Source organism: Micropterus salmoides, unplaced genomic scaffold (assembly GCF_014851395.1).
Source record: "Micropterus salmoides isolate LMB-PRFRI ecotype aquatic unplaced genomic scaffold, ASM1485139v1 Ms_hic_scaffold_22, whole genome shotgun sequence".
Lineage (NCBI taxonomy): Eukaryota > Metazoa > Chordata > Actinopteri > Centrarchiformes > Centrarchidae > Micropterus > Micropterus salmoides.
This window is the reverse complement of record NW_024041373.1, coordinates 23,608,669-23,621,215: the sequence shown is the minus strand read 5'-3', so window position 1 is coordinate 23,621,215 and position 12,547 is coordinate 23,608,669. Positions and strand designations below refer to the sequence as shown.

Sequence of the window (12,547 nt, the reverse complement as noted above, 5' to 3'; positions counted from 1 at the left end):
AAAGTTAGCATGTTTAGCAAGTCACACAAGTACTACAACTGAGTATTAGGGCCACATTAGGGGGAAAAAAGGGGATGACGATTTTTTATTTAAAGTCAAAATTTGAGGAATAAAGTGGAAAGGATGAGAATAAAGTCGAAATGAGGAGAGTAAAGTTGAACTATCATTTTGAGAATAAAGTGGAAATGAGGAGAATAAAATCGATGGCTAAAATCAGAGCCCTTTAAAGAGACCCTTACTTTACAGGTCTCTGACTAAAATGACTAAATAAAGTCGAAATGACAAGAATAAAGTGGAAATGAAGAGAATAAAGTTGATATACCATTTCAACTTTAATCTCGCCATTTCGACTTTATTGTCATCATGTTGACTCATTCTCAACATTTCGACTTAATTCTTGAAATTTCCACTTTATTGTCGATATGGCAAATAAATAAATAAATCTTCATTCTCAATGTGTTTTTTTTTATATACACAGTCCGTATTTTAAGCATGGTAGATAAAGGGTATGGTATATAATAAATGTTGATTTTTGTTAAAAATGTCTCCACCTTTTTATAACATTTACATTTTAGTTAGTTTTATTCCATATGATTACAAATCTGTCAAAAAGAAGTCGGAAGTATGAGAGGAAGTGATTTCTTGATTGACAGCTTGACGGTTAATTGCAGTTAGCTAGCTGGCAGGTGGGGAGTCAACTTTAAAATGTCTGACTGGGAAGATGAGTACAATGAAGGCGGCGTTGCTTTGCAGAAACCTGCAACAAAACTACCTCCGACTGAATGGAAATTGCCAAGTGATGGCCGTCAAAGGGAATATGAATATTTCGGTGTTAGAAATCGATCCAGGTTTGAAGACTCAAGAGAGGAAAGAGCGGATCGTAACGGCGGGGGATCCGAGTACCAAAGCCGGAGAGGTGGAGGCCGTCCATTTCCTCGGAGTACGGGAGGACGCAGCTTTGGCGATGAAAAGTCCCCGCCAGTGACTCTCACCGTGGAAAATTCTTCAGTTGGGAGAGTAATAGGTAGGTTTGCAATGCAGGAATTTTAATTCAGTTCAGTTTTACACACTTCGTAGTCTTGGCCAACTTTAGCTAACTTAGCTAACGTTACATTTAATTTGACTTTGCTGTGTTAACTTAGCTAATGGTAGTTATGCTAAACCACTTGGAAAAGCTTATAATCCAAGTTCCAAAAGTGGTTTAGGTTAGTGTGTGGCCATGACCTGTACAAAAGGGATGTGTTAATTGTGTTTCCTATGTGGAACTAACCTTAGCGATGTGTATACATTTTGGTCAAACTCTAAATTCATTGTAATCCTGTTAAAGGTCGCGGGGGAGCCAAAATTCGTGAACTTGAAGAGAGCACTGGTGCAAGAATCAAGGTAATGTTAAGTTGACTAATAAACTTGCTGGTGTTGGGAAACAATGATGTACACTTAAAAACGACTGCCTGCATATGTGGACTAACCATGCTTCTAGACAGAATCCTTGTCTGAGGAAGGAACAAGAAAGCAGACTGTACTTTTTTCCTAGTCTGTTAGCTAACGTCAATGTAAACGTAAACTTACCCAGCAAAACTTCAAAATACCACCATGTAAATGTCTGCTTTGACTCCAATTTAACTACACTGCCCATTTTTTCTTGCTACCACATAAATACTAAATCTGCATTTAGCATCTCTTTATTTTTCATGACTGTTGTAATGTTAAAATCCTTTTGTAGTCGAGTAAAGGTCCAATTTTATTACAGTATTTTTGGGATTCGACTGCCTTGCTAAAGCCCTGTGTCATTTTTGGATGAACAGGAATGTATTTAGGACACTGATGTTAGCTCTGCTGTTCTTTTGTATTTTATTATTATTATTCTTTTTTTTTTTTGTAGATTAACAAGGGGGACTATGAAGGTGAGGTGGTCATCTTTGGGTCCGCTGCTGCCCAGCAGAAGGCTAAGGAGATGATTGAAGAACTGGTGGCAGATGTCAACTCACGATTTCACAATGGTACAAAGTATTTTTTTGGATAATGTTGATCTTGATCGTAAAAGGATTCCTGGCACTTGTGCGTCTTTAAGCGAACATAATGTTTGTGATCGACTCTTTAATATGAACTCCTTTTGTATCCATGAAGGGATCTAACTTTCCCACTCAATGTTATAAATTGGCCTAGGTAGAAATTCTCCTGTATGTGAGAGACAGGGCCCTAGTGAATAAAGGGGAAATAGCTATTAACAGTGCCATGCAGACTGGAACTTTAACTGAATGGCACATTCAGATATGGAGAGAAATGTTTTCTGTAGCTTTTTCATATAGTGTCTTGCGATATATATCATCTATGATAATATCTTAGTTGTTGTTTTTATCGATGTGTGAGCAGAATTATCAAGTAGGCAATGTCACACACTTTGCCTCCACTGTGCAGTCACTGCATCATGCATGCATGTGGTTAAATGAGCAAAAGATGCTGGAAAAATTCACAACGAAAGTAAAAAATGAGTGAACAGTGTCAGGAGATAAAACACAGACACACCCAGCCTTGTGGTCTGCTGTCACGTCGTTGGATTTAATTGCTAAATTTGAATCAACCTTGCTTGTATGGAAACAACCACTGCATGGGATATCAAGAATATGAAAAGCTATGTAAAGCAGCTACTATCGATAGAAGTCTATGCTAACTTTGGGGCCAATCCCTTTACTCTTTCTTCAACAGTTGGCAAGCAACACACAGGAGCTCCGCTTTAGTTTTGAGAAGCTGCAGTCTTTATTCATCGGCCACTGTAACTTACACTTCACTTTACCTTACTGCTAAACTAGGCGCTCTGCTCTTCTGCTAATTATGGGCACACCTGTTCATACACACAGTCTCACTCAAATAAGCTATGCTCACACATGACTTACAAACACATTTTTGTAGGATGCCATATATAGACTATTTATTGTCAAAATCCCAGAAAATATCTAGATATAATTTTTTGTTAATTTCGCACCTTACTAGTGTCTTCCAGTACTGTGTTCAGACAGAATATGAGGCAAATTTTAGAGGTGGCATGACTGACAATTAGATGTGAAGACACATAATCACGAGTTGATGAACATGCATGGATCTACAGGACAGTCTAATTTGCTGCAGTAAGAACTAATAAAGGAAGATGAACAAAGCAGATGGCTGGAATAAGAGTGTTTGTGGCCTGTTCATTCCTATCTCAAATCTTTTGTCCCAACAATAAAGGGCTGGACAATTAATTGGAGAAGAAAAGAAAAAAGGAAAATCAGAGCCTCTAACCGAAGTAACATGTTTGTTATTTCAGTTATTTAATCCTGGTAATATTGTGCGTGTTAAGGGGAAAGTACATTGAAACACCGCCAGTATAGTCACGTGACTCTGCCCTGTCCAGTTCTGGTCCAGCTCAGCCTTCAGACCGAGTCTGAAGCACAGGGAGATGCTAGCTATCGCTAACAGTCTTAACTTTCCAGCAGTTGTGGAAACAACCGACAGACTTTTAATAACACACACACCTACACTGTACATTTACTGCCAGACTGACAAGGTAATTTCACAATAAAGATTTTTACACTCGATTGAGGTGGTTTTTGCCTTGGTCGAAAAAGAGTAAATGCGGTAAATGTGTGATAGAAAACTTTTTCCAAATTGACGTAGCGAACTTGTAACTCACGTCTGATCAGCTGTTTCTGCTGTCTGTATCTAGCCCGGTTGTGCATTTCATACACATCGCGGCTGATAACGCTCATTTGTGCTGAGAAAACAGGTGGATGTAAATCTCGGCAGGTAGACTTCATGTGTTCTGCCGAATTATGCCTTCACCTCTTAAAGGTCCTTTTCAGATACATTGCACACTGATCAAACGGGGTTATCACTGCATATTTTGGCTGAATCTCAATGAATGCTACTTCTGAGTGTAATAAAATATTAACGACTCTAAACGTTCATAAAATATATACTTTGAATCATTTATCATGATTGAACCCCACAAAGGATATAGCGTTTACAAGCATTATTTGGAGATGCATGCAATTCTCGGCAGGCATGCAAAACTCTGCATAACACCGGATATTCCCATAACGTGTGGAGATGGCTGACCTGCCGGTTTGAAACACATTTCTGAGGACCTCTATTTATTTTTCTTAAGTTCGATGGCCATCAGGTCCATGCAACTGGTTTTGTTTCTGGTTTGGACCCATACGTCTTGTTTATTACAGTCATGTGTAACGTCAACTACTGACGTAACTACGTTTGCCGTAGCCTGGTTTATTCGCTCCAAACCAGCTGATGGAATCGCACCTATTTCGCAATTTCTTTTTTGCTACATTTCAAAAGTACGTATAAAATTCGCATGAAACTTAGTTGGAAACGTGGCTACTTTCTGCCACTCGCGCTCTCTCATTCGCTCGTCCACTCACTCGCTACGCAAACACATCGCACTGCAGTTAAAAGACCAAACTCCGGTCACATGTCTTTTGATGAATGCGGAGAGGAAGCTAGCAAAGCATGTTTAACCATGCACAGTGTGCGGAAGAAAAATCATTTGTTCTGCATTGATACTAAATAACCGAGTAAACGTTTAGTAGCAGCTGTTTATAATTAAGTAACGGCAACGTGCCAGATATATGGGAACCATATCTGTAATGTGCAGGTCAACATTACCTTATTAATCAAAATGAAGATAATGGATTTGTGAAATCTGTGAATAAATAAACCCAGCAGCCCAGCTTTAATAGTTGAGCATATTTACAGTACAAACCTTGGCAGTGAAATATGAGGGCAAAAAACCAACATTCAAAAACAAAATAATCGTTCAATAATCGTAATCAAGGTGAAATGTTCAATTAATCGTGATTTTGATTTTAGGTGAAATTGTCCAATGAATGAAAATGAATCTCCGGCAGCATACTAATCTGTTTCTCAGGTTTTGGTAGGGGGGGAGGCTGCAGAGGAGGTGGTGGTGGTGATGGAGGAGGCTACAGAGGAAGAGGTGATGGAGGAGTAAAGACAGGCTCTGTCTGGTCTGCAGCAGAATTGCAGGCTGCGGATGCCGTCCCGGCCCGTGTACCTATAGACTGGAACTCCATCCGGGAGAACAAGGACAAGTATGAGCAGCTCAAGTGGAAGGGTAAGGGTAATCTCACTGTTGTACTTACACTGCAGTCCACAAGCATTTGGTAAGTGATATGGTTTTCATTTGCATAATGGATTTGAAATGACATGAAAGTTAAGAGTGATGACTTTCATCATGCCCAAACAAAACTGTCTCATGACCACTACTTTTAATTCCCTTTTTGTATATTAATTAGATTGTCCTTGTGGTGAAACCCCATGGGTTTAAACTGTTTCTGTAATATTTGCTACTTACTTCAGATGTTCCACCCCTGAAGAAGAAGTTTTACACTGAGGCAGAGTGTGTATCCATGCTCACAGCAGAGGAAGTCAGTGAATGGAGGTAAACCTGTTATGTATCCTCTTGTTCCCTGTGGGTGTCAAAAGATTGGAATACCAAGTGTCCACATTATATTATACAATACTAGACACTAGTATTATTAGAAAAACTATTTAGTTCAGGCAGAGTTACATTCCATGATTCTAAGGAGACAGTTTGCAAAACCTCTCCAACCAACACTTTCCCCGAAATGTTTGTTGTCTGCGTTGTTTTCCATTAAGGCCTGGTGGTACCATTTATCCACCTCTTCATGTGTTATCTGAGCAGGTCCGGCTGTAATTCCTAGAGTATACTGCAAAATAAACCCTGGCACAGTTACACTGTCATTCTGTGGGAAACTGCAGTTGATTTTCATGTGGTATTTAGAAAACAGCGTAGTTTGGACCAAATGTGGTCTCTTAAACATAAACTACAGCCGAACACAATGCATATTTGTCTTTCTCTCGTGATTTGGAATGAACAACTTGACCCAGTCAGCCAGTTCCACATTGTTCTTCTATGTGTTATACTTTTCCATAGGAAAGAGAATAACAATATTTTTGTGGACGACCTGAAGGAGGAGGGGGAGAAGCGGCCCATTCCCAACCCCTGCCGCACCTTTCTGGAGGCCTTTGAGCTTTATCCAGAAATCATGGAAAACATTGAGCGAGTTGGCTTCGTCAAACCAACCCCCATCCAGGTATGAGCCTGGCACCTGGGCAAATACATTTTCTAAATTATCACTAATAATACATCTGTTTTACTGCTGAATATATTAAATTCATCATTCTCCAATGATGGACTTAATGTGTTTTGCACAACTGTTACTGATATTTATGTTGGGAGACACTGATATACGTATGTGCCTGACGACAAGATTTTACACCTTGATGGGATCAAATCCGGTTGCTTTAAACAACTTAGTTGGATTTATTACCAAAATTACTGTCTAAAAGTTTATACAACAAGGGAAATACATTGCCGTTATTCCTGTAAAATGAGTAATTACTGTTTCAAAAAATGGACACCTTATTTTGGAACAAAATTTTCCATGTGTGTACCACTTTATGTGGCTGGATGTTACAAAGACAGATGCACCTGTAGTGCCATATTGTGTGTTTTCGTTGGTAATCCCCTTGATTTACAAAAGATCCATATTTGGGAAATACCCCTGTTAACAGCAGCCTTGATGGGAAATATTAAACCTTTTTTTATTAAGTAATCTATGGTTGTAGTCTTGCCAAAAAGCAGAAATGAAACAAAATTAGTTGTATTTTTAGGTAATCCTATAAATGTATGTTGAGAACTGGGCCAAACAAATTATTTAATTCATACTTTTTGTACATAAATTAACTATTTAATTGAGAGGGTCTTTAATATAACATTTGCTTAGAATAATTATTACAGTGTTTCCACTGTATTCAGAGTAATGGGAATAAGCATGGAAGGCCTATAATCACTACTGCCCAAGGAAATAATAGAAATCTCAATGTTTGTAAGCAAAATGACCGATAATGTTGGGGGTGTGTGGCTCTATATTTGGCAAGTGATACTTTGAAAATTATGAACTGAATGTGCTCTTACATGCTGCTGGTTTTTTTGTTTGTTTGTTTTTCTTTGAAACCTAAAGACATGCTTGGGGGGCTTGGTCAGAAATGAATTTTTTCTGAATTTGAATTGACTCTATCAAGTACCATACAATCTAATAATATGTCATATTAGCATCTATTGGATTAAAAGACAGATGGAAAGCAGACACATCATCACATGACACAAGCTTCAGGTCATTCCAGTGGTAGAAATGTACAGGACATCCCCATTAATAGTTACAGATTGTCACTTCTCCCCCATTCAGTCACATATCAACAATGTACTTGTTGTAACTCCAGTGACAAATATGTTTTAGGTTAGTTTCTGGGTGTTTTCTGAGTTTTCTCTCCTCTTAGTCTTGAAATGTTGCTCTCTATGGCTTAGTCAATACAAAATTTAAGATAGAAATATGCTGCAAGGAGAAATGAGAGTACATAATTTCCCTCTTATTTCACTTTCATTTCACAATAAGAGAGATGATGAAATGGAACATAATGCTTCTTCTCTTTGCCCAGCCTGCTCTGTATAATGAAATATGAGTCTGACAAATATGATGTAATCTTGTGTTTCATGTGAGTTCACTGTACTGCCCTACCCTCTACTTTGATCCACCCTGTAATACCTGCTGGTGTGACACTGTCAGATATGTATCTGAGCGAACCAGTTCTGTGATTTAAAACAAAAACCTTCCGTTGTAGGTCTGGATGGCATACTGAGTGAGGTAGGGCCTGATTTTCCTTATGTCGTACAGAGCAAAGAAGCAGGAACGAGAGACCGCAGCGACATGGTCTCAAAAAGGAAAGTTGGTCATCAATCATGACACGCAAGTTTCTCACCACCCTGGAGTGATGGTTAAGGAGTCCATTTGTAGTTGTGTGTAGCTACACACAAGCACACATTACGCACTGTTCCTTAAAAGACTTAACTTACGCTGAATATAGAGAGAACACTGGTCTCTGTTATGCGCTTGCCACAGACTGTCCGGTCACTGCACTTCTTTCGCCTTTTTGCGTTCCATCAACGTTATGTTATCAGTTACCTTTTTGAAAATCTATTTTTGACAGTTGTGAATCTATTCAGAATCATCCACGTCTGCATCTTGATGCATCTAACAATGGATTCCCCCTTTTTTAATAGTTTTTGATAGTTATGTTTTTTTGCATGTCTTTAATTTTGTATTGCTACTTTAATACAGTCTATTTGCACAGTAGTTACTGGGTTAGTTTGACACTTACTTTGTTTGTTTCTTCACCAGTCTCAGGCTTGGCCAGTGTTGCTGAGCGGGGAGGACCTGATAGCCATCGCACAGACAGGAACCGGGAAAACCCTGGCGTATCTGCTACCAGGGTTCATCCACATGGATGGCCAGCCTGTGTAAGTACAGGACCTGTTGCTTACTTTTCGGTGCGTTTGTATCTTTAGGCATCACAACACCTAAAAGTAATGTGCTTTAATAAATTTTTTTTTCAAACAGTGAAAATACTGTTTATTTTCACTTCTTTCAGGGGTGTTAAGCTGTGTTAATCGGGCCTGTTTTTTGTCCTCCCTTCCCTGATAGACCAAGAGCTGAGCGGGGTGGTCCAGGCATGTTGGTGCTGACTCCCACCAGAGAGCTGGCCCTGCAGATTGAAACAGAGTGCAAAAAGTACAGCTATAAGAGCTACAAAAGGTCCGGTACTCACATATTATCACAAGTCATTAAGGATGAGCTTAGAATCAATTATTTGAGACGTAGAGGCGACGTGACCACGACTCTACTCTACATCCTCTCAGTATCTGTATCTATGGCGGAGGGGATAGGCGAGGACAGATCAACCTGGTGAAGGGCGGAGTGGACATAGTGATCGCTACACCAGGCCGACTAAATGATCTTCAGATGAATGAGCTCATCAATCTCCGCTCCATCACCTACCTGGTCAGCTGTTTGTGTCTGCATGTTTGTTTTTGTGTGAGAAGGATTGAATGTTTGGGTTGGTCCCCTGTCCATATCGTAACCTTTTTGTTATAGAGTGGCTTACAGTATTTGTACATTATATTGTACTGCATTCTGTTTTTGTGTTTGGTGTTTGTATTGTTTTTTCCCCCTAAAGGAAATGTGGGAGTACAGATATTTTATTAACTGCTTTAATCACTGGGAAAAGGTGCTGGATGAGGCTGACCGTATGCTAGATATGGGCTTTGAACCCCAGATCATGAAGATTATCCTCGACATTCGCCCAGACCGACAGACTGTCATGACCAGGTAGAAGTCAAGTCACGTGAAGCACTTTAAATGAATGTTTGTTGTCACATAGTTGATGAGCTGGACAGTAGGACACAAGTAAAGATGCAACCCCAAAGAGAAAGCATTTACATGCAGACCTTGGGCATGAAAACCATCCAGTGTTGATCAGTGTTTCTTCTGCTGCTACAATGCATATATTTGTAAACTAAAGGAATATGTTGCGTTATGCTAAAAATAAATATTAATGTCTGAGTTATATAATCTGTATCACAACTGTGTATAAATGATTTTCACGTAGGAAAGGAAGATCTTAAAATAAATCAGTGGGATTTTTTAAAAGCAAATTCGACCCTGGGCCCTGCATTTAGGTACTTTGTTACACTGTTCCTTTCATTTGTCCTTTTTTCAAATGTAAACTCTGCTGTTTCAGTGCCACCTGGCCCACCGGTGTGAGACGATTGTCCAAATCCTACCTCAAGAATCCTATGATGGTTTATGTGGGAACACTGGACTTGGCAGTAAGTGAAATGAATACAGTCACTCATTTATTAGGTGTCTTGACTGTGTACTACAAAACAGCTAAAACAACTGTTCATTTGTCTATTCCCATTTGGGATACATGTTTTCATGCTTCCTGTGTTTCTCTGGGTCTTAGGCGGTGAACACTGTGCAGCAAACAGTGCTAATCGTCCATGAAGATGAGAAAAAGTCCTACGTGTTTGACTTCATCAGAAACATGCTACCCCAGGATAAAGTCCTCATCTTTGTTGGCAAGAAGCTTGTGTGAGTGTGGAGTCAGTCACTAACATATGGCTTGTAAATAGCAGAATAAATTATAGTTTATAGGTACAACCCACAGTTGCTGGAAATAACCACACATTATCAGCGCATACTAACAATTTCCTGTGTTTGTGTCTCTATTTGCATGCAATCTCAGGGCTGATGACCTGTCCAGTGACATGTGTCTGCATGGTCTGGCTGTGCAGTGTCTGCATGGCGGCCATGAGCAATCTGACCGTGAAGAAGCCCTCAAGGACTTTAAAAACAGTATGTAACAGTAAGAAAAATGTGGTTTAAAAAATAGGTTTTCTCTGCCTCTACCAGAGGAAACTGACAATTTTCTGTTAGCTGGTGCTCTTACCTTGAAGCCAATGAGCTACCACGAGTTAAAGGCTGAACAATCAACAATCAAATTGACGTTTTATGTTTTTCCAGGTCGAGTTCGTATCCTGGTTGCCACAGACTTGGCATCTCGAGGGTTGGATGTCCATGACATAACACATGTCTTTAATTTTGACTTTCCGAGGAACATAGAAGAGTATGTTCACCGTGTGGGCCGCACTGGCCGGGCAGGGTAAGGGTCTTCTGTATACTCCTGGGGTCACATAATTGAAAGTCACTGCCAGTGTCTAGCTGTTTTGTGAGCTAGTTTGTGATATTGATGCTTTCATGTTACAGACGTTCAGGTGCTGCTGTTACCTTGGTAACCAGGGAAAACTGGAGGATAGCTGCTGAGCTGATTCTCATCCTGGAGCGAGCAGGACAGGTCAGCAGGACAGGAAGTTCATATAAATTGGAATATAAAACGCACACAGCAGTAGTGTATACCTTCTACTGGTATTCACAGCAGGCTTAACAGTATGATTATTTTATTTTGTGTGTTTACAAATAAACCATAGCGGGATTAATCGGAAAAGAATGCTTTTTGCAACCTGACAGCTGAGATGAATAGTATAGTATCATGGAGGAAGCATGTATGTTCTTATTCAAATGTATAAATGTTTTAAACTAGATTTAATAAAATATCTAGCAAACCATAGTAAAGTGTATGTGATCTTGGTGAATCCTTTCACAGGAGGTCCCAGAGGAGCTGGTGCTAATGGCAGAGAGATATGAGAAGCACAAGAGGGAGAAGGAGATGTGCAATCCAGGGGGAGGACAGGGACGAAGAGGCGGAGGAGGATGGGGGAGGCGAGATGGTGGAGGAAGAGGAGGCAGGGATCGAGGCCAAAACTGGGGATTCTAATGCATGATTGTCGATGTAAGTCCACATATACCACAAGGTTTTCTTCACAGGACTTACAGATGGAAGTATGAATGGATAGATAGGAACTTTAATGTCAACACCTTTTTTTTGATAAATAAGTCCATCAGACAATCTGTTAGCATAAATATACAGTAATGAAGTTAATGTTTTAATCTGGTGTCCTGATTGAATAATCATTTAGGACTAATGTTAATTTTCTTGTGGTTTTTCTTTCTCAACAGGGTGGAACAGGATCTGAAATCGCCACTGTAATTTCTTTTGAATTCATATTTCATTTTTTGTTTTATTTGATTTATTTTCTTTGATTGAAATGTTTTTTTGTTTGATAATTAAGTGAAAAACATTGTCGTTTAGAGGCAGTTACCTCATAATGTTCTCCTGTTTAAAAATGTGTAAAATGACAGTTTTAGAGTCTGTAACTCTCAAACCACAGCAGTGTTTAGTATCAGAAAATATTTTATGTAATTTCTTTATTTGGACAGAAAGAATCTGTATAATAAATGCTCCTTTTTAAAAAGACTTAACACAGAGTGTATATTTTATTGGCTTGGTAACTTTCATATATACTGTTTGATAAATAAATGATTAAATATGCTTTGCACCATTTCCAATAAGTCCACAATCAGGAAAGATTTGCCTGGAAGATGCCAAAGGTAAATGTTTTTTATTGTCATGAAAACTTGGAAAAGGCAAACAAAGTTTGTTCTTTAATAACCATTTTTCCCACAGGAAGTGATCAACTGAAAGAACTTGTCTGCAGTACACGGACATGAAGTACTTTTCTGAACATGCAAGAGTTAGTAAATGATCTCAGCAGGAAACCAAACACAGCTGTAGATTCTCATTAGAATAGTACATTTATACAAGTATCACATCATCATTTTGTTATTCTTGTCAAATTGCTTTTCCTCTGTACTGAGGTAGGGCATGTCAGCTTTTATGTTTTTGATTTTGACAACAATGCAGAAGACCAGAGCAGTTTAAAACATAAAATTTAAGCAGGAAATCAAACAAAGAGGTGTTTTTCAGTTTTGTTAGTTGTACCTGTTTGTCTCTTTTGTCTTTCCTTCCTATAGATCTAGAGCAGGTGGTCCAGGTATGTTGGTGCTAAAACCCACCAGAGACTGGACCTGTAGACTAAATGGCGTGCAAAAAGTACAGCTGTAAGCACTACAAAAGATCCAGCAATCTTATTTATCTCCCATCGTAATTCGGAGCAGGGTGCAGTCATTGTGCAGAGCCTGGGGAGCAATTTGGG

At 39.2% G+C, this 12,547-nt stretch overlaps 1 protein-coding gene across 2 annotated transcripts; it reads left to right on the top strand.

Moving 5' to 3' along the window:
* Positions 1-690: 690 nt before the first annotated feature.
* ddx43 (DEAD (Asp-Glu-Ala-Asp) box polypeptide 43) lies at positions 691-11,813 on the top strand. 2 transcript variants are annotated; one of them, XM_038737918.1, is made up of 17 exons: positions 691-1,024; positions 1,328-1,383; positions 1,883-2,000; positions 5,027-5,125; positions 5,371-5,452; positions 5,969-6,128; positions 8,274-8,392; positions 8,577-8,687; positions 8,792-8,933; positions 9,160-9,260; positions 9,673-9,760; positions 9,898-10,025; positions 10,180-10,289; positions 10,458-10,596; positions 10,701-10,788; positions 11,098-11,283; positions 11,511-11,813. In XM_038737918.1, the coding sequence occupies exons 1-16, from the start codon at positions 706-708 to the stop codon at positions 11,266-11,268; spliced, it is 2,031 nt and encodes a 676-aa protein (XP_038593846.1). In that variant the 5' UTR covers positions 691-705; the 3' UTR covers positions 11,269-11,283; positions 11,511-11,813. The 2 variants fall into 2 exon arrangements, with proteins under 2 accessions (XP_038593846.1, XP_038593845.1); XM_038737917.1 differs by having other exon boundaries at positions 4,922-5,125.
* Positions 11,814-12,547: the final 734 nt, after the last annotated feature.

Bases quoted from the DNA above. Each gene is read 5' to 3' on its own strand.
- ddx43 (XM_038737917.1), top strand. From the start codon at position 706: ATGTCTGACTGGGAAGATGAGTACAATGAAGGCGGCGTTGCTTTGCAG. The intron at 10,597-10,700 runs GTAAGGGTCTTC...TTCATGTTACAG, and splicing joins GGCCGCACTGGCCGGGCAGG to ACGTTCAGGTGCTGCTGTTA. The intron at 10,789-11,097 runs GTCAGCAGGACA...ATCCTTTCACAG, and splicing joins TCCTGGAGCGAGCAGGACAG to GAGGTCCCAGAGGAGCTGGT.